Source organism: Toxotes jaculatrix, chromosome 10 (genome assembly GCF_017976425.1).
Source record: "Toxotes jaculatrix isolate fToxJac2 chromosome 10, fToxJac2.pri, whole genome shotgun sequence".
In the NCBI taxonomy this organism is placed as follows: domain Eukaryota; kingdom Metazoa; phylum Chordata; class Actinopteri; family Toxotidae; genus Toxotes; species Toxotes jaculatrix.
This window is the reverse complement of record NC_054403.1, coordinates 24,368,766-24,390,722: the sequence shown is the minus strand read 5'-3', so window position 1 is coordinate 24,390,722 and position 21,957 is coordinate 24,368,766. Positions and strand designations below refer to the sequence as shown.

Here is a 21,957-nt window from a genome sequence, read left to right as displayed (position 1 = left end):
CAACATGCAAAAGTACTTCAGGCTGGAGGTTTGTCCAAAATATGAAAACAGGAAGAGAAATTTCTATCTCTAACAGAGAAAACCTGTCTGTGAATGGACATGGACATGGACCAGAGGATGAACTGGGTCAGAGCTGTTAATCACTGGAGAGGGTCGGCTGTTCTTCTTGGGAGAGATGAATGTTTCCAGTATGTGACAACAGCTAGAAGCTTAAAATGCTGGCTAATAAAAAAAAAGTTTATATCTGCCATAAAAAATGGTGGCGTGTTATGAGAGTCTATTTGAGTTTAAGGTTTATTTGATCTATAAATGTTTAAAATGAAAAGTCTTTTGAAAGTCAGCTGATTGTTCTCCCACCTGCACTTGACACATATCTCCAAAATGAAGAAAACAAATAATCAATGGATGAAATTTTTTTTTTAAACCTTCGGAAACCCAAGTACATGAATATAAATATTTAGTGCACTGGTCCTTATTTGCTAAAAATCTGCTTTCAGACCCATGCTTGCTCTTTACTTTGTCAACATCATGACATATTGATCACATCCCTGCTATGCAGGGATCAGTCTCTGCTCTCCCAGTGCTGGAAATCTCTCCTCTCAAATGTCTTCTCCATGAACTCTACATACAGCACTCGTTAAAAAACAAAACAAAAAACTTTACTTCTACTTGCTTTACTTAAAAACTATTATTCCCTATTGTCCTTTGTGTTACATATTATATTTTAATACATCTATGGAGCTGCCACTTTTCCACCTGAAGAGATATGTCCTTGACATCCTAGCTCTTGCTTCAGCGTTGAATACTATGTTTGTAATTTTTTTTTTGTGTGTGTGTGTGTGAGGATGTTGAACAGAAGAATGTGTAGACACACACAGACAGCTTGACATGAAACGGTTATGCTTTATTCTGGAGACATTTGAAAGGTGACCTTCTTGTTTAGTTTCAAGCATCCTCAAATGATGAGTTCATGTGAACCCTGGCGTTTTCATCTTTCATGTGAAAGGAAGCAGAGCAGAACAACTGCTTCTGTAGCCAAACCTAGAAATCTAATAAGGGTCAAAGACTGTTGTGAACCACTAAAGCATAACAAAGAACAAAAGTTTTGACCCCTCTGAAATCCCAAAGGAACTCTGGTGCTTAAAATGACCATTTTGTGTGCATATTTAATCCATTGCATACTTTATGTAACGACTTTGTCACCTGGCATTGCTTCACTTCCAGTTATTTTCCTCATCAGAATTATTAAATGAAGAATAACTTTGTTAGATTTTCTTCTCATTTTGCAGTAGATGTCTGATTAATTGCAGACAGTTAGCTGCACAGAAAATTGATTCACAGTCCAAAAGCATTAATTTGCCAGATTTGCTCACTGTCAGTGTCAAAGCAGACAAATCTCCATCATATCATGCGTAACAGAAAACACTGTAACAACAAACTGTTTGTTAAATTTGAACCCTTCCTGGGATTGTAACAGTGAACAAAAAGGTCTATCTCGCTAGAAACAGCACAGTACATGGTTCCCAATTGACATCATGTGTTTAACTCCCCTTGACATCCTCTGACACTATGTTTTTAAAGTTTGATTGATACCAGAGAGGGTAAGAATGCACCTTTATGACGATTCCCGGCATGCTTGGAATGACACGTGCCACTTGAAAATTAGCAGTAGTTTGTTTGGTGAAAAGATGAACAGAGACAAAGAAAGGAGAAGAATTGTGATTTGACCTTTGAACTTGTGTGGCATTGCGGCATCGTTAATATTGATGTGTCACATGGCTCTCTTCTCTCCTGAGAAGGGTTTGATTCATTGCTCTGTCGAAGTGAGAGGCAAAAGCTGAGCCAAGTCTGGAAAACGTCTCGCACTACAAGTTCCTCACTTGTCTGTGGGAATTACTGTCACAGAGTGTTTAGTTGAAAATTACAGCCTCTGCGTGCGTTTGTGTATGTGCACGAGCTTGTGCATGGTGTGCACATTTCCTTCTAATCATGAGCAGGTACCAGACCGCTTCGCTTGCTGGCATGTTTGTCTGCAGGGTTTGATAAGAAGAAGTGGCTGGTATTAAACTGGATAGAAAAGCTAAATGTTATCTTGATCAGTGTTATGACTGCATCAGTATCAATTTCTCTGGAACACACCATGGACTGTATCAGCAGTTAGATGTAACAGCGCTACAGAGAGGCTAGCCAGCACTTATGTACAGTATACTATACAAAAAGAAAAACTTCAGGGATACAACAGTAAGGCAGCTTTCATCTTCAAGGCTGCCAGGCCTCATGCGGTGCTTTGGCTTTGAGTGAGAGGGTCACTTCCTGTTCACTGAAAAGAAAAATTCGAATTTCCCTGCTCATTTACTGTAAGTTGAGAAAAAGGTTGTATAATTGATTTTGAAAAGTTCCTAAAAACATCACACGTACTTGCCAGAAATGACCAAAGTGTAACGTTCTGTGGTGGATTGTGCTTTATATTCTTTTATTTTTGCAGCGTTAGTCTAAAACTAAATCCTCAAGGTAACTGACTTAGTTTCAGGTTATAAACTCAAAAATAGCTGCACCTACTGTTCATAAGAATCGGATTAGATTTTTAGGCAGATGATTAATAATAGTCCTGAGTATAACAAGAGAAAGACTGTTTTCCATTAATGACCAACAAATGTTCAAAGGGTTTATAAAGGAATGTAAACCGCATGAAGGCTGTAGTGTAATCACAATTACAAACACTGCTCCCAAGCCGTGTCATATTAGGCTGCATGATCCGTCACCTTGAAATGTGGTCTGGTTTAAAAGCAACAGGAAACATAACAGCTCGAAGGGATCACATCATCTGTGCCCAGTTTTAAGTGTACTGCTTTGTCCATGTTTAGGGTTCCTTTTTATTTTGAGCACACGAGTGTACATTAACTTTCTATTTTTACATTTGCTGTTTGTTTATGTCTAATGTGATATGTTTTTTTTTCATCCATTAAACTGAGGTCTACGATGACATAATGTAGATGGGGAATTTAGCCACATATGGACCAAACTTCCAGGTGGTCTCCAGATTTACAGTGTGAACACAAACAGCAGATGGACATTCATTCAGAGCTCAATCAGTTCATCTTGACAGACACTGGGCTCGTCTCCAGAGACTAAGGTGTGACATTGAAAACAGCTTTGCTGTGGGGAAATATGTTTCTGTAGGCTGGTGCAGATGACAGACAAGTGGTCCCTGGGGTGCTGTTATATCACTGTTTCCAGTTTAGCGTGACAGCGACAATAATTTTTAATTATTTGAAATATATCTGTGATTACAAAATGCTGAATTTGCAGGATTGTTCTTTGCTGATTTAAGTTGTATTTGAATATTTATTTCGACCACTTTTGTTCTCCACATCTCTCCATCATCATCTTCAGTAAGAAACAGAATAACCTGCCTTTCATAATGAACAGGAGGGCTGAAACAAATGATTATTTTCATTCTTGTTTAATCTTTTGAATATCTTACTATCTTATTTATCTTATTATGTCTTATTTTTAATGTAATTAGTCAGTACATTGTTTGCGAAAACCAGAATATCATCAAATTGGAGGACATTTCTGCTTAGTTATGACCTTAAAGATTATTTGATAATCAAAATAGTTTCAGGTTAATTTTCTTTAATTGGACTAATTGATTGATTTACTAGTCGTTGCAGCTCTAGAACAAACTATAAGCTGCTCACAGTGAGTGTCAGTTGACAGTTGCAGTCCAACATGTAAATATAATGTAGCTTCTGCTCAGATGAAGCCAGTGCGTCTTGCTGAGTGGGAGCAGTACATGACTAATCGGGGGTTGTGTAAGGTTTCCCACGCCAGATGACTCTCACAGGATCCGCCGTGTGCCTGGGAACATTTGTGCTTTTCTGACTAAAATCAGAGAGCAACAGTTGAAAGTGTGTTTGTGTTTTTTATACATAAAAAAATCAGTCAGGAATCTGAAAAGGAGTCGAGCCGGAGTCAGGCTCCCTCCTCACATTATTCAGTGTGTTATGCCTTAGAGAGCAGTGTACTGTAAGATGTTGTAAAAACTTGTATGCGGTATAGACCCTGACAAACACTCTGGTAGTGTTCACTTAAAATGTTGTTTCTGCAAACAATGTAAAATTACACTTCTGTTTAACTGATCTGGCTCGGAGTGATTTTTCTCTGCTCCTGACCTGCACACTTATTTATGTCTTCCTTTCCCTTTTATTGTGCTCTCCGTGACTACAAATCAGTGTAATTCATTGCTGCTGCCTACAGAGTGTGGTTGGCACATGTGAATGGTAAACTTGTGGTAATCCAGTACAAAGGTCTTGCATAACGTTCTGTCCCACGCATAATTTTTCTTATGTTGTTCTCTGTTAGGAAATGATATGACAGTTTTGTAGCCGAATGCTTTTTGAATTAATGTTTGGTCTTTTACTCTGACAGAGGTCATTACTCTTGTTCTTTGAGGTGGTCTTTCAAGATGTTAGCCATTGCAAGTTTTAGTCTGCGGAACACGGTTATCTATCACAACAGATTGAGTCTAAATAGTCTGCTGTCATCAAATCAGCCTATAAATATTCCCCCCAGAAGCCGTGGTCCGGCTCTGGGATTGGACTGTTGCGGTCCAGTGCTGATTCCACTGTATAATACCATGCCAATTATACTCTATTAACTGTCATTACCTGTGATGATCCCTGCTTCATAATACTCTTTTGTTCATTGTCTCAGGCCTGGGCAGCGAGTTTGCTGTGGTTCCAGCTCGGCTCACTTGATTTAAAAAAATTTAGCTTCTTCATCAGAGCCGTCTCAGCTCCCTCCAAAAATAAAAACTGGGGTGTTTGCAGTCGGGCCTCCTGTAAAACACATCCTCACATCAAATGTCTGTGTGGATGTATCTGTAGGCTCGTGGGTGGGGGAGTGAGTGAATGCTTTTGTACATGTGGTCCAATGGGCGTCCATGAGTCTTTGTGTTTGTGCTTACATTTAGTTCTAGACTGTTATTTACAGTCTACATACACAGAGTATATGTTATATATCCCACCTCACTGACTCCAGATCAGTCAGACATGGTGAATGGTTGGATCAGCAACTGATTGCGGTGATTTAGCGGTGATCTGCCATGCAGGCTTTAGAGGCATGATCGAGTGTTAGCCCAAATCTTATAAAACCTCTGCCAGCGCAGGGAAACCTCATGATGCGTGCTAAAATTAGGCAGCGGAAAAAGATGCTCAAGCTATTCTGTTTTCCAGGCCCACATTGGCCCCAGATGCCTTAAGTACCTCTGTCTGCTGTGTGGATAGAAGAGTTCATGAGAACATTTGTATCTCACTTTTTGACTGAAAAGAATTCTTGCAGCAAATCCCTTAAGATATGTGCTATATATTTTTCATATTTTGTAGCTTATTTTTAATGTAAGATGTTGTGTGATAATTGCTTTTTTCTCTTGATAATTCTCTCATCTCTTTGTTTTCTGTTGAACTCCAACGGCGAATTGTCTTGCTCAGGGCCACTTCAGTGGGATTGTAAATTAATTTTGTGTTGGGCTGCAACTAATGACGATTTTCATTATCAAATCATGTACAGAGTAGTTTTTGGATTAATTCTTTCATCTTTTTGGCTCACAGTTTCCCAGAGCACAAGGTTATGAATTCAAGTAGACTGTTTTGTACAACCAGCAATCCAAACTTCACAGAGACATTAAACAGAGAAAAGCAACAAATCTTCACATTTGAGAAACTGGAACCAGAGAATATTTGGCTTATTTGCTCAGAAAAATGACTTTAAGGGTTAATTGTTTATCAAAATAATCATAATCATTTTTTTAATGGTTATTTTATTGATTTGTATTGTACTCTAGGAATCATAAAACATACAAAACTGGGGGTGGTGTGGTGCAAGAAATGTGAAGATACGCATCATATATACTGTAGTAACTGCAGCCTCCACTGTTCAATTCAGGCCTGGGGCCTTTGTTGCATGCCCCCCACCCCCCACGACCCTCCCTTGAATTCTGCTACTGCTGTCTAAGGTTAAAAATGCTGAAAAATACTCTTAAAAACATAATAAGCTGCTTTAAATGCTCTCTCAGATCACCCCCACCAGCTTCTATTTCCCTTTCCCTCTCTGTCCATCTCTGACATGCCAGCACACCAAGCACAGAGCCAACAGTCCACAGTCACAACAGTGGATCCCCGCAGCGGTGGCAGCTTGTGAAAAGGTCTGGATGATTGATCGCAGGCAGATACTACTCCTGACCTTTGCCTGAACTTGTTGAATCTCCATGAGTTGAGGAGACCAGGGCCCCCCTTATAGGACAAGTCAGATGTTACCAATTCCAATACTTTAGTTTGGATTTGGACATTTCTTTTTTCATCAAATCCTATTGATTTTAATGATAAAAACTTAACCGTTGACTCTGTTTCTGCACCAGAGCAGTGTCTTGCCCTGTCATGATTCAGTTGATTTAGGCTCTGCAGTACTGAACAAACTGAGTGGTCTTATTGCTCAGGCTCTTGCTTGGAGCAGACAGTAGACTACACAAATCATCAGCAGCATTGTCTGCCTCTCTTCCTTCTGCTCATGTCATGACGTCTGTGTTACTGAATGACCAGGTAGCTCACTGTTGTTTTTGTACTGTTAATCAGAACCAGAAGCATTTACAGATTACACTCTCTTGCCAAGTTGAATTAATGAGATTAGTGGCTGTCGGCCAGAAGACGTGTTTACATGCGTTCTTGAACTTGGACGCATAGTGTTGGATTCAGTCAGGATTATGCAACACCCTTAAGAAAACATCTTGTAAAGTAGAATGCTTTTGACTACAGAGCAGGCGTGTGGCAATAAAGCAAGCCTGTAGGTTTGGAGCACATGTCTCTGTTTATGTTTGTCAGCCCTTGAGTTAACAGCTGTCAGCTCTTTAACAGGCTGACCGTACTCCGCCTCAGGACCTTGAAGTAAGTGGTGTTTTGCTTGCATAAGTCACGGAAAGCAGCCTGTCTGCAAACCTCGAATTATTAGTTGTTAATTTGGGACAGGTAGCCGTCCAATGCAGGGCCTCTGAGATTACTGCTGCGCTGCAATAGATCTGTTGTCATTGGATCACCCTCAGGGTGGAGGGATTGAAGTAAACTAGTTCAGACAAGGAGTCAGAAGTACTAATAGAGTCATGGGCTCAATGGCTGTTTGATGGCAAGCTCTTGATGTGGCTTTTGTCTTGGCTGAAGATGCGGAACCAGTGTTTCAACTGTATCCCCCTAAAAAAAATTGTATTTCTCCTGGCAATAATATTTCAGCAAAACTGTCTTTGAGTTATGGTCCATACCAGACATGATTTGACTGTAGTGGAGTCTCTTCTCATCACATTGATGTTTTATCTCTCAGAACATGAAAGCAATGTCCGCTGGGAGTTTCCATGCTAAAACTTCATTGGGTTTTTCTATTTTATAATTCATCAAAGAAAAAAAAAAATAGATTCACACACGACTTCTCCCTCAGGAAAACAGGATTTGATGAAAAGCTACATTTGCTTCTGTAAAGTTCATTGATGTATTTCTAAACTACCAGAAACTTCCCTTCTGTGTGGATACCACAGTGATAGTGATGGCTGCTTCGGACATGAAGGGTTTCAGTCTGGACATGAAGGGTTTCCAAGGGGAAGGAAGTGAAAAGGAGGGAAAAAAGCCAACCAGCATCGTTTGATTGTTTGTGAAACAATGCGGGCGACATTCCACTGAAAACAACAAAGGCGACACATTCCTCTTTTTAATTGAGTCCCCTCATGTGACCCTGCAGTGGTTTGAAAACACATTCAGATCCAGAATTTTCCAGCATTTCAGGATACATCTTTCCATTGAGGTGCTTGTTTGACTGAATTTAAAAGCTTTAAATTATCTTAAACTCTTCTTATTCTAATCTTTCTTTACTTGTTTTGTGATCAGGAAATTGTAATACATTGGTCTGGGAGGTCTTCGTGGGTATTTTATTGCTTCCTTTACTAGATCTGATGCTGATGAGATTGGTGGGATTTCTGATTTAGTATTTGATGGCCACTTGAAATGACTTCATGTTTTTCTGTGCACCATACTGTTAACCTGCTATAAACAACACTTCCTTGCATGCAAAAGGAATCTGCCATCTCAACTTTAATAGCACTGGAGCTGTAACTTCCTGCTGTAACTCAGGAGGTTTTATTAGTCAGCAAGGTAATGCTCTTTACCCACCAGCCCCCCATCAGCCTCCTGATGAAAAGGTAACAGTGAGTGCTTTATTGCTGTTTAGTATGGCCACTGCATGTGTTTTACCCTTCCTCACAAAATGTTTTAATAGAAAAACATATCAGTTCTGTGTTATTTGTTGCTCAAATGTGTGTGTTGTCTCAAACCTGGCTACAAACAGGAGTTTCATGTACTCTCCAGCTCAGGAAGACACTTATGGGAGCAACAGATGTACATGAATCAAGGTCCTCAGCAGCTCTGCAGTCACTGCCAAAGAGCAGCAAGATAATGTGAAAACCGAATCCCTGCCATTTTCTACAGTTCAGACTGTGTCATAGCCAGAAGAGGAATATGTAATTTATGTTTATGTGCATGCACCCCAGAGGACAGAATATTAATTGAACCAACCTTTGAGACACTGGTTTTCACCTGGAGGTTTGGGCCCCAGCAGAGGCCAGTGAAACGAAATTTTGGATTCACTGAATGTGGAAAGAAATGTTTCAAATACATTCACAGATTTTAATCTCATTTTTTTTTCCTTATGAAATTATGAGTACAAGCAGTTTCTGTGTTTCTAATTAGAAAGGTTATACTGCAACCTGTAGAAAACGTCTATGCCTCATTTATTTCCATAAGAATAGTTTTCAGGAGAGTTACAGGGGTTTTCTTAATGATAGCGACATCTTTGTAAAGGTGGTGATATTGTAATTCGCCCTTGTAAAGGTGGTGTGACACTGTAATCTCCCTGTGTCCTCACACTCATTGACATGGTTGGTGAAGAGCTGACCTAGTTGTTATAGAAGCTGTTCTGTAACTCATAGCATGCAGGTTGAACCGCTGCATTTTCCTCTCATTTGTGTTTGTGAGCAAGACATGAAAACCTGACCATATTTGGTGCATGGTGAAAGGATCTGGACAACATTGACCGCTACGTGTCAAAGAAGTAAAACGTCATCCAGTTTTAGCAAACACACTACCAATATCCATCTGACACATTTATTGAGGAGCTCCTAAATCAAGGTCATCTGCTCGGCTACAGACTTTTTAGCTGCAGATATAAAAGTAAATAGGCCACTGAATCTTTACTGAGATGAGACCATGACATTTTACTGTACTAAACCTGGGATTCCTACATGTTGAGTGAAGATCTGGGAACGTTTTTCCCTCATGTACAAGACCACAGAATGTCATTGTGTAATGTTAGGTCTGGAAATGTCATTTTTGAGTGCACAAATGTGGAAATGTTATTGACTAATAGCTGGCTCTGCCGTCTGCTGCCGTCTAGTTATATAGTTGCACACAGAAGACTGCTCTCTTTTTTTTTTTTATTTCATAAGTTATTTCTCTGTGGTGGATCTGGAACCAGAATTAGTCACATTGATCAAGTTAAATCTCACTGGGCAGAGCCAAAGAAATTTTTTTTTTCTGGCCAAGTAACTTTAGACTGATGTTCAGTGGAAAAGGCAGGGGGTAAGAGATGAGGAAGATTATTACAGCGAATCCTATTGCTCTTGCTGTTAACTGATAAATAGCAGTCTAGTAAAATTAGGCTGCATGTGTTAAATAGTCTGGAAAAACCTTTAAGGATGGAACAGATCTGTTAGTCTATAGATGTTGGAACTTTTGGGATTTGAGATTGTGGGAACACATGTTTATTTGCTTTCTCGCCTACAGTTAGATGAGAGGATTGATACCTTTCTCATGTCTGCACGATAAAGACATAGCCCATCACATAACCCCTGTATATCAGATGTCAAACTATTGTTTAGAAATTGTAATTACTGAACCTTCCAACCTTCTAAGGTCATAAATGTCTTGTCAGGAATATCTGAAATCTGTTTTTCTTTACTTTTAGCAGCGTTTCCTCTTTGCTATTGAAGTTTATCACTTAGCTCTGCCTATTGATGTTTAATTCACTAAATAACATTATGTCTTCCCCCATATCAAGTCCATATACTGTAATCATGGAATGTGGGTATGTTGGAACATATGTTTGTGGTGTGAGTCAGACTTTGAGGTCTCACACTTAGGCTTCACTCATCGCTTTTGTGCTGTCAACACCAGGCACACAAAGCCCTGTTCACAAGTGCTGCCGCAGTAGGGAATGATGGTAGTGAGTAGCTAAATGTCAGCATACTGGGAAAGTCTGTGCCACTTTCCTTTCTCTGTTTGTCTATCTTTATCTGCCTCTCTGTCTGTCCAGCTTTCTAACACCAAACATGACGCCTCACTGCACCCCCCTCCACCCCTCCCAGCAGCAGAAATGAGGCCTACTGTCAGCCTACATGCTGACATACAGCAGTCCATTTCTTTTGTAGCAGGTCCAGGCTTCACAACGAGCCAAGAAGCTGACAGAAACGCACAGTCGGCCCAGACACTCTACATCTCTGCTCTTTTTTTCCACAGCTGTGCAAATAAATGTAAAAGAAACTCTCAGGAAATTTAATCTTGTAATTGTTTTGGCTTCCACACCGGCAGTCCAAAGGGGTCCCTCCTTTTTTATGGCCAAATGTCTGCAAGTGTTTGTGTGAATAAATGGATTTTAAGTGGGCTTAGTCACAAAAGTCTTGCAACTGCAGATATTTTTGAGTGGGAGGCAATTATTTCACTGTGGGTGTTTATGTTTGCACTTGAGAAGCTTGTGTGTGTTCATATGGGACTTAAAATATATTTATAAGATGTCCTGTTTACTTGTGTAACTAAAGTTGAAAGTTTAAAACTTCAGCAGTCGCTTGAACACCAGGAGCAGAAAACAACAATTTGGATTCAATTTCATTAATAAAATATGCTGCAACTGAACCTTGCACTTCTTTGGCACACGTCCAGGTATGCTGCCCAAGGGTTTTGTGCACTTAAATGGCTCCCAGCTAAAAAGACACATCTATATGTGTTGTAATGTTTGTTCAAGAACAAGCTCACATACCTAATGATGCACTGTAGTCATGCAAATACATGCAAACAGGCAGCTTCTCCTCCTCAGAGGGTCTGAGCAACTATTACCCGATAAATCCCCTGTCACAACACATTAGCCTGCCAGAGCCATTTGGTCAGGATGATTGCGGCTTATGTCAAGCTTGTTAGTGTTTAGCACTGTTAACCAGAGAGGGACTTGATATACGGCCGACAGCTCTTTGTGCTCCTCTCCGTACCACTCCCAGGATTTACTGTGAAGGAAAGACGTGAAGGGAGTGTTAATAAAGGTTGTTGTATTTATTACTTGGTTTCCAAGTCTAGTTTGTGTGTCTAGGCTTTAGATTTAGAAACTGAAATGATATTTTGATGTTCTGTTTTTGATCTCAACCACTCTGTTATATTTTGTTAACTCATTCCTTTTGTTCTCTCTGTAGGCTGTGACAGGAAGATGTTTTGGTGACAAAGATTTCAGAGGAGGTTTGGAGAATGGGATACTGCTGTGCGAGTAAGTTCTGGCTACACCTTTTATTTTTATCTAACAGTCTTTAATGTATGAATTGTTTACTTGCTGCCTCTTAAGCCTTTATCTTTGCTGCCCTATTTCTCTTGAAGGAAATTATGCTTTCTTGCCGTGATTGTGATTATTTTATGTGAGTTATTGAAAGGATACTGTTTTCTATAGTGACTTAAAATGAGTGCAACATTAAAGGAAGATCCAGACCTGCAAGGGTTAGATTCACAATCTCACAAATAGGTTGAGTGAGCACTCAGTAATTTTCTTCCTGTGTTTTTCTTTTATTAAATTAATTGCATTGTCTGATTTAAATACGTAAGGTTTCAGCCTCTGCCTTTTCAGCGTGTTTGTTTCTGGTGATTGATGAGTTTGTGGCCTTATGTAGAAAGAGTCAATTTTAGAAATATCACATTTATTTTTCAACATAGTCCCTCCGACATCCCCTCTTTGCAGAGTTTTCTTAGACAGTAATTTTCAGTTACCAGAAGAATAAATACCATAGAAGTTATTCATTTCAAACTTTCTGCATAATCATCAAAGAGTTGATCTGCACATGTAACGAGAGCTAAATGACTCACCTCCTTCTACCAGTCACCTCTCGTACTATAATGACAGTTCACTGGAAGGAAAGAAGAAAACAAACAGTTATGAGAACCTTGAACAACCACACATGATTCAAAGTTAACAGGAAGAACATTAGCAGTCGGACAGGTTTTCCTTTCATATATTCACTGATTAGTTGCAGCGCTGTGGTTCAGTGATCACAGAGACTGCGTACGGTTGAATTGTCCTGCAGTGTGACACTTGAACTCTTGTCTTCCAACTCATAATGAGCTGAGGTGCTGAAATGAGACTGAAAACAAACAGACACTTACACTTTCTCTTCTCTGCATTCCTTTGTGTCAAGTTCAGTTACATAGGTCCGGTGTTTCCACTGTCTTTATTCTGAATACTGAACAATCAGGACCAATTTAACAGAGTCCCAACTGGTTTTGGAATGTCTGGAACATCTGGAGGTACTGTTGTACTACAGGCTGTAATTATCGGAGGATAATTATGATTCCTAAATGATTTCTAACCTCACACATTTATAAAGCAACGTTAACCAGCTTCATGTAGGGGAGGAGATCCAGTGTAGATATGAATGGTGATAGAAATGAATGAAAGGGACATTGTGTGTATAATCACAAAGTAATGCTTAAGCAGTAACTACATTTGAAGATGTCACCTTGGTTCCTAGAAACTCGTGATGGACATTTTCCTTCGTGCAGCTCGATCGACTTTTTATTCCTTGGCTTACAGCCAGACTTTCCACTAAATCTGAATTCTAAACAAAAGTGAAACCATCATTTTATACAGTGACAAATGTGCTTAGGTTCCCTCAAACACACTCCCTGTGGACAGTATGTTCCCTGTCAGATCACTTGGTAATTATCCATCTAAAACCGTTGCATGCAGCTTGCAAATGCACTGTGTTCATCATCACTTAGCTGATGCTCTCATCCAGAAATAGACAGATTTACAATGAGTAAATGGCTACAGATGACTCAGTGGCATTTAAGTATTATAGTTCATTAGCGCACTTCAGCAGCTTTAGTAGTCAAACCTGTGGTCCTTTGGGCCGTCTCTCCAACATTTACAAATGTTATTTAATCATCAATATTACACCCAACCAATCAGGAGAGGAGAGAAGAGATTTGACTTCCTCTTCCTCTTTTTGCTGATGCTTTGTGCATCAGGAAACATGTTTTTCCCTGTACATACTCAGAAGATGATGTGTTTACATACTGTGTTTTTAAAACCCAGGAAAGATCTCTCACCCTTGTAGACATCCCCCCTTCCTCTAAATGCTATAACAAGTTTAAAGTGTAACAGTCTTCAGTGGACACAAATGGGCCACATCATTTTCCTGCAGATAACTGGTAAAAATGTAATTTACGTTTGTTATTCCCACCACAAGTACAATTGGATTAATCATATTTTGTCCCCAGAAAATTTTATTTAAACAAAAATTGTCTGCACCACAGCTCAGCAATCTTACAGGGAGAAATCCCTTTCAGAAGAGATGATGAAACTTAACTTTTTTGTGATTTTGGGTGGAAAATAAAATTAGAAAAAAAAACCTTAAGGACAACATTATTCTTATTCCAGGCAATTTTTCAAAAGGGGAAATATTGTCTTCACTGTTGCTCACTCTCCCCACCTACACATACTGTGTGTAGTACTGAGAACAGCCCTCTCCGGGAGTTGTTGAAAGTTATTCTGGGAAATATAAAGCAGGAAATCTGAGGTAACATAGATGAGGCAGACTGAAGGAAAAGGAAAAAAAATTACAGCATTTCATTGTAAAATTGCTGCTGGAATGTCATGAACATCACACGACTGCTGATATATAAAACTGTAAGAGGATCCAAGGGTGGGTTTTCCCTTTACGGGGCTGAATCATTACAGAGCTTCCTCCGATGAAAACACACACAAACGATGAAACCGGAGACAGACAGAGAAAAAGAGGGAGAGGCGGGAAACTGAAACTGCTTGTTCATGACTGACAAGCAGGCAGTGTTTGTAGGAATGTACTGTGATTTTCCCAAAAAAAAAGTGTTTGCATCTGTGTGTTTGCAATGAGCAATGACAGCAGAAGGACATACCCCTCCACATGTGTGGCTCATTGTAATGCAAAGTATTCTGGAACTAGTTAACAGCTCCCTGGGGTTTGTAAGGAGCAGCAGTGATTCTCCACTCTGATTTAGGATCTGTGTAGTTATTAACCTTCCAGATGCCACTGTGGGACCTTCAAAAATCCTTCTTTCTCACTTTCTGTTCCCCCTCTTTTCTCTAAAGACACACACTCACGCACTTCACACACTCTTCATCTCTTTTGCCTGCAGTTGCTTCACTCTGCTGGATTTCAACTTTGCAACGCATCTCTTGACATATTCATCCCTATTTGTCATGAAGACAAGTTTTATATATCATGACTTTTTGTGTTTTTTGTTAGGTTGCTGAGCTCCATTAAACCTGGCCTGGTGAAGAAGATTAACAGACTTCCAACACCCATTGCTGGCCTGGTAAGTCCTCTACTTTCTCTCAGCCTTTAAACACAAATTTACAGCTTTTCCACCAAAGCTGAAGACTATTCTTTGATGTGCTTGGATCTTTTACCCATGCTGTTTCTTGCCTGATTTCTTGCATTCTTCTGCAATAAAGTGCAGAACTTTACACATGACATGGCGTAGTGTTATCATAGGGGGTTGTACTGTGTGGCAGCCACATGCTCTGTAACTTAAGATTACGGCTTTCATACCTGTGCAGCTTTCCAAAGCAGAGAGTTGGCTGGAAGGTTAGAAAGTCCACAGAACTTCACACAACATGGTTGGTTGTTTGCTGTCTGTTTCCAGATTCCTCTATATATGTTTTGCAGTGTGAAATTCTGGTTACAGTTGTACTACAGTTTCACCTAAGGCAGCAACTGGAGACATACACTGACAATGCTCTTGTGACATGCAGATTTAGTGGCTTGGACAAAGTTTACATTATAATCTACCGGATGTATTATCAGGATTTGATTACAGATACCTGCAGCTAAGAGATCTCTGTTTCAGTCCCCCACAGCCAAGGTGTCCATCAGCAGCCGTGCGTGAGACTGAGCCCTTCACAGATCACTTATTGTACAGTAAGACAGTAGACACCCTTTCTGTAAACTACTCAACATCAGCATGAAATATCTGCAGGAGCAGATGCTTTTCCATTGTACTTCTTTGATAGATGCACTAAAACAATCAAAAAGTATTTTTTCATTTGAGCAGATAACTTGCTACCTGCTCCCAAAACCTGAGTTCAACATTGTACAGTGTTGTCTGTGGTTTTATTCACAAATCTGAAGGATGTTTGCCTCCTGCTTTGAATCAGAGCCTCTAGATGTTTGTGGACCTGAACACTGATACAGTTGAGTTGAGTGCAGTACAGTACAGTAGAGTCCTTTCATGATGACCTCAAACCCTGATCTGGATGAAGCAGCCTTTTCAGGACCAGGGTCAACATGTAAACAGAGGCACAGTGAAAGCTGATAATATCTCAGCTCACGCTAAATGTACTTTCATCTCTCCTTCCTGATTTACTGTCTGTTGTATTAACCAGTGCTGTCTTAAGGATGATTAAGAGTTGACAGATTTCCTTAATAACAGAGCAATGGTTGCTTTTAACAAATGTTTGAACAAATCCTTATGATCAGTAATAACAGACAAACAAAGGTGTTTAAAATGTGATGGACATATATAAAAGAGATACAGGTAAAAGTTCTAGTAATTAAAGACAAAAAAGTGCAAGTGGAGCTGGGTATTATTGGATCACAGCGTGACAGCTCAGACAGGGAAGTCTATCTTGGTCTGAAATGGCTTTTCTTATCTCATGGCCTCGCTAATGGCTGCCAATGGGCCTTTTCTGGCTTTTTACAAGTGGCGTATAATTACACAGCCACATTCTTTACTGGCCTTTTTCCACCATGCAATCACAGCTAGAAAAGCAATTGATTATCCTGTTAGAGCTTTTAAACCCAAGAGCTTCTGTGCTCTCTCCATTTTGGTAAGATTTCAACTGCATGTATGTGATCAGTGCGCAGACATAAATAGTCAGGTTCAACTTTGTTCTTGGATTTCTTTGGTTTTCTTTTCTGTCTCTCCTGCATCTTTCACTGTAGTCAATCCTTTTACTCTATTTATGGCTTAATGGACTCTTAAGCAGTTCAGCTGCACTGGTTGATCCATCCGGGCACAGGTTCAGCTTTCGGTCCAGGAACATTACACTGAAAAATATTGAACTGCTTTTCTTTAATTGTAAACTCTAAATGTTGCCACAATTGAAGGAGAACTTCACTCATAAAATGCAATCTATTACAGAAGCCAAGTTTTTTTTAATGGTGTCTCAAACACCAGTCAGTGAAGCGTGTAACATTATCATAAAAAAATCTAATTAGCCCTTGGGGTAGCCACGACAATTACAGGACAAGAAAACATGGCATGACCATTGCTAACAGGCCCAAAGGGGCAAATGAATCATCCACTGAAGACAACATGTTTACATCAGCAGTGCGAGGGCAACATGTAAAAGTTAAAAAAGAAAAAAAATCACACCTGCTGCATTTATTCCTGCCTGAACAGTGTGACCCTTTATACTTCCAGAGTTTCATAATTCTGTCTCTTACCTTCCTGTGGCTTTTGGATTTTTTTCCCCCTCCCCCTGGCTGTGATTAGAGAGGTGAGAAACACATAAACAAGGGGTCTGCTGTTATCTGGCCCATCATAATAAAACACAGGCTACTCCCCCTTCCTCTTCCTGTTTGGGGGCTAATGGGAAAATGAGTCTCTGTGGAGTTTTGACTGTTTTGTAATTAGAGCAGCTACCTCAGTGCTCTGGCAGCTCGGCCTGTATGGCTCAGTGTTCGTCTGAACAGGTTGGTTGTTGCGTGCTGTGTTCCCAGCCGTCTCTGGGTCGACTGGTATGCTCATGTTTTACAGTGTGCAAACAGACACGCATTGGTGATCGCCCTGCAAGCTGAATGGTAGTAATTCACATGCCCCCAAAAAGGTGTTGTTTTCCAGATATCAAGGCATTTGTGTTACTCTTCAGTGACGCACGTGTTAAAAAATAAATAAATAAATACAATAAAATTATGATAAATAAAATACATCAAAATAATCAAATTTGTCTTGATGTCACATCATTTTATTTTATTGCCATAGCCCTCTGCATTGCCAGGCAGACTAATTTAAATGTGGACTTTTTTTTTTTCCACACAGATCTTAAGTGGGCCTGAATGTGGCCTCAGAAGAACTAAAATGAATTTCATTGTGAAAATGTATTAAAGCTAGTCAAATGAGTCCGTGTGCTGCATGTTTGGGTTCTCACCTTCATATTCCTTTAGTCTTATTTCTGGATGTTATCCTTGGCGGGGGACAGAAAGAATTAAGAAATTATCTTGTTGACATCCAAGTGGCTCATTTCCTCATCCTGACCAGGTTTCTTCTGGATTCTGTCAAGCTCCAAAATCAGGGCGTGAACACGGCTCCTCTTCCCTGAGAAACCACGGTGGTCTAATCGCGGTTGTAGTCAGATACTGATTGCAGAGGAACCTGTGCTCTTTTTTTTTTTCTCACGCTCACTAATATACAGACATGTATTGGTGAAGCACACAGTACTAATCAGTGGTATGTGCACAGTATTATTGGATCTTGAAATATATGGTACTCACTAAGGTGGTTTGGTGTGTTTAGATTTGCTTGTAAATGTTATTTGTATGGTTCTTGGCAATTGTTCCTGTCCCTAACACACATTTTGCTGTAATTTATTGCTTAATTTTATCACTTGTTAATTTTATCACACTGTTTTTGTTTCCAGACCGGGGAAGACTTTTGCCCAGATTTATTATTACTACGTTTTTTTTTTTTTTGTTTTTTTTTACAGAGTGGACAGGCTTTGTGTCGGAGTCAACCTCTTACCTCCCAATCCTTCTACAAACACATTGAGCTGTCAGTCAGGTCTTTGCAGTAGACGCCCAGTTTCCTGTGGCAGTGACCTGCAAAACCACCACAAAGTTATGCTCACATCTTAGGACACACACTCTCTCTAAACGCTCGCTAAATTATTCTGTTTGCCATTACGCAAACTGCTATGAAATGAGCCTGTTTAATCGTTTGTTTTGATGTTTGTTGTTCCAGGACATTCGAAATACAAGCTGCCCAACACGCACAGTTACTGAGTGGGTTCAGTGTTCCACTTTACCCTTCCAGATTTCTTCAAAACTGAAACACCAACTGAGTTTCTGGTCAGAGATGACTGTGAGAAGTGTTTATCTGGAAACAAATAGATATCAAGCAGTTGTTTATGAACTTACTTTGGAAAAAAGTTCTCCCAGTTGTTACTCTTTACTACTCTTACTCCCAGTTGTTTTCTCTTAATGACCTCACTTGGGTCATATTTGGATCTGTTTAGTTGGATAGTTGACACAAAAAGTGGGAGTCCCTCTTGCAGGCTGTCCACACCCTAAGGGAATCATTTATTGTTCCAAGTAATAACTCATTTCTGATGTCTGGAAAATATCCTTACATAGAGCCCATGCTGATATTAATTGGATGCAAATGGACAGAAAGAGAAAGCCCTTGATTTTCATTTTCAGAGTCAGATATGACCTTGATCAGCTATGTGTGTGTGTGTGTGTGTGTGTGTGTGTGTGTGTGTGTGTGTGTGTGTGTGTGTGTGTGTGTGTGTGTGTGTGTGTGTGTGTGTGTGTGTGTGTGTGTGTGTGTGTGTGTGTGTGTGTGTGTGAGTGTGTGAGTGTGTGAGTGTGTGAGTGTGTGAGAGAGACCCAGTTAATTCCACTATAGGTGTGTCCTCCCTAGGAGTAAAACTGCCAGAAGAGGAGATTACTATGTCCCCTAACAAAGAGATGGGCGAGTGTGTGTGTATAAGTGTGTGTGTGTCTGTCTGTGTATGAGAGGGGGTGGTGTTGCCTCACCAGGAGTGCAGAGATGGCGCTGTCCCAAAAACACAGGAAGCTGCAGGGTGGGTTTGCAGGAGGTGTTTTGCAACAAATGGCAAAGGATCGTGAGAACAAGCGTTTCCAAATGTGTGCGTGTGTTTATGTGTTTGTAGCCATGCATGTATTCTTACACCAGTGAGTGTGTAACATATAAATAAGTCTCTTAGTTTTGTGTGTCTGTACACTTGACATAATGTACACTGAAGACAACATTTTCTCAAAATGTGTGCGTGCTATATGTGGATATAAGAATGTTGTATTTTATTTGTGTTTGTGTTTTGGTGGGTGAGAGAGAGAGAGAGAGAGAGAGAGAGAGAGAGTGAGTGTTTGGGACAATCAGGGTGGAGAGGAAATGGTGACACCCTGAGAGAGAGGGAGAGGGAGAGAGGGAAGGGCTTTGGCTGTGGCCCTCAGAAGGATTGAGAGACATAGAAACAAAGAGAGAGAGAACCTGGGAACGAGAAGAGCTCGGCTCAGGTTGCATCCAACAAAGAGTTTGTCAGAGCGCAGAGATGTGAGAGGGAGGAAGACTGAGAAGATGGGGAGAGACTGAAGAGCAGAGACGGAGAGAAAGAGGGAGAGACTGAGGAAAAGCAGGTGAATGAGGACGGAAAAACGGGAGAACACTTAGAAGGAAGCATCAGGTGAAGAGTGAAAGTTGGGAGTAATCTGAAAGAGGAGACCTACGTTAATCCGGCCACAAAACCAGGTGGTGTCACGTTTCTGTTGAGCAGGTATCCTGATTTTCATGTTGTGCAAAGACTGTGTGCATTTGTGTGTTTGTGTGCACGAGAGAGAAGCATAAACCCCCATCAGATCAGTACAATGATCTGGACTCTTGTTGTGTCTTGTTGTTATATCTCTGCATTTCTGGCCAACATGTTTCTGTGTTTGTCTGACAGAGAGCCCTCGAATGCACTTGGTGCACTGTAAATGGTTATTTTAGGGTAGAGACTTGGTTTTAAGTTTAGGTTAGAACGGAGTTTATCTTAAGGAGAAGGTTAATGTACGTGTGTGTGTGTGTGTGTGTGTGTCACAGTGTGACAGGCTTACTAAGCCAGACTTTACTTTCTCTTTTGTGCTGTAGTGTAGTAGTGACAGTCGTGTGATTTTAAAGTGATTCAGAGAGAAAGACAGTGAGAGAGTGTGTCATGAGTTTATCCGAGCTGAGACCTTGTGCAGTGAATGGACCTGACCTCGCTTTACCTTGTATATCTGCTAACCACGTATTTACCTGGATGACACTGTGTGTGTGTGTGTGTGTGTGTGTGTGTGTGTGTGTGTGTGTGTGTGTGTGTGTGTGTGTGTGTGTGTGTGTGTGTGTGTGTGTGTGTGTGTGTGTGTGTGTGTGTGTGTGTGTGTGTGTGTGTGTGTGTTTCTTGCAGGACAACCTCAGTGTGTTTCTTCGTGGCTGTGAGGAGCTGGGACTGAAAGGCTCCCAGCTGTTTGACCCTGGAGACCTGCAGGACACATCGACACGCCCCACTACCAAGTAAGACTCAGTGTTACCTTACCTCTCAACAGGTGTGTGAGTTTGTGTATATGTGTGTGGGTGCGTCTTTTAGGTTTATTCCAGAGCACAGTATCCACCATTTGAACAGGCTGAATGAGGTGTAAGTTGTTTATGCTTCTTTAAAAGTCAATCTCTTTCTGTTCCCCCTCATCCCTCTTATCTGTGTATATATGCAGTATGTCCAGAAAACAACACCAGTGTAGCCTGTGCTAGAGTGTTGCGTTTCAGTTGTGGGTTCCCCATATTAGGACAAAGATGGTTTAAAAAAAAAAAAAAAAAGGAAAATTGGAAAAGGATCTGATATTGTCTGTGGCAGTCTTATAGGCTGATTTGTTTGTTTGTTTATTTATTTTGTGTGTATGTTCTTTTTATTGCCACAGCAGCCTTTAATGCAGCCTTCTTAGCCATGGCTGTCTTGAAAAATCAGTTTTTAATCAAATTCAGTCTTTTATCTTGTTAAACTAATCAAGGCTAATTTAGACATATTTATGTAAATTGAGGTTTAATGGCTTTGTCCTGTACTGCACAAGACAGAAAGAGGGCGCTGTTCTTCCAAAACAAAACACTGTAAAGTTTTGACAGTTTCTGTTACCAGTAGATGGTAGAATGCAGGTGAACAGGAAAGCTTATTTACAGTTTTGATCGTATCTTATGATCTTTAGCAGCAGATCAAAGATCAAAGATCAAATTTCCATTTTTCTATGCATTTTTTTTTTTTTTTTTTTTTTTCCAAAAGAGTTTTATTGGCATTTTCTTTTATATAACATACATGCAGCCAGTCATATGTAGTTTTCCATCAATGTAAAAAAAAAAAAAAAACAGTATTCATTGCTGCTAAAGAAAAAACAAAACACAAGAAACACGACAACAATGAAGCAGTAACGACAATAATGCTCCTCTCATACAACAATTGCTTCATTAGACATACATATAATTGCCTCTATAATGTAATTTGCAAAACATTTGAAATGTTTAATTATTATTGAAATATTAAGGAACTGCCCCGTCCACTATCCTTAGCCATCTACCTGATCCCCAGTCAAATCAAAATCCTTCACAAAAATTATAAAGGGCCTCCATATTTTTTCAAACATTTGCTGCTTAGCCTTCAATATATATGTTATTCTTTCTAAAGGAAGACTTGTTAACATTTGTTTAATCCACTGTGCAGTATTTGGGGCTTGATTACTCTTCCATAACAGTGCGATACTTCTTTTAGCAAACACAAAACCAAGGTCCATGAATGTTCTCTCACTTTTCGTGTAGTTATGTTTCTCTGGGT

The 21,957-nt window shown here is 40.0% G+C and overlaps 1 protein-coding gene across 8 annotated transcripts in view; it reads left to right on the top strand.

The window, feature by feature from the left end:
• The window catches only part of LOC121187984 (LIM and calponin homology domains-containing protein 1-like), an 83,788-nt gene that overhangs the window by 19,771 nt on the left and 42,060 nt on the right, over nucleotides 1-21,957 (top strand). For 6 of the 8 annotated variants that reach the window (XM_041047429.1, XM_041047430.1, XM_041047428.1 and 3 more), the window contains exons 2-4: nucleotides 11,549-11,619; nucleotides 14,627-14,696; nucleotides 20,548-20,654. In XM_041047429.1, the coding sequence (XP_040903363.1) occupies nucleotides 11,549-11,619; nucleotides 14,627-14,696; nucleotides 20,548-20,654 (248 nt within the window). Of the gene's footprint in view, nucleotides 1-11,548; nucleotides 11,620-14,626; nucleotides 14,697-19,581; nucleotides 19,897-20,547; nucleotides 20,655-21,957 lie in introns of those variants that run through there. The other 2 variants (XM_041047434.1, XM_041047436.1) reach the window with 2 other exon arrangements.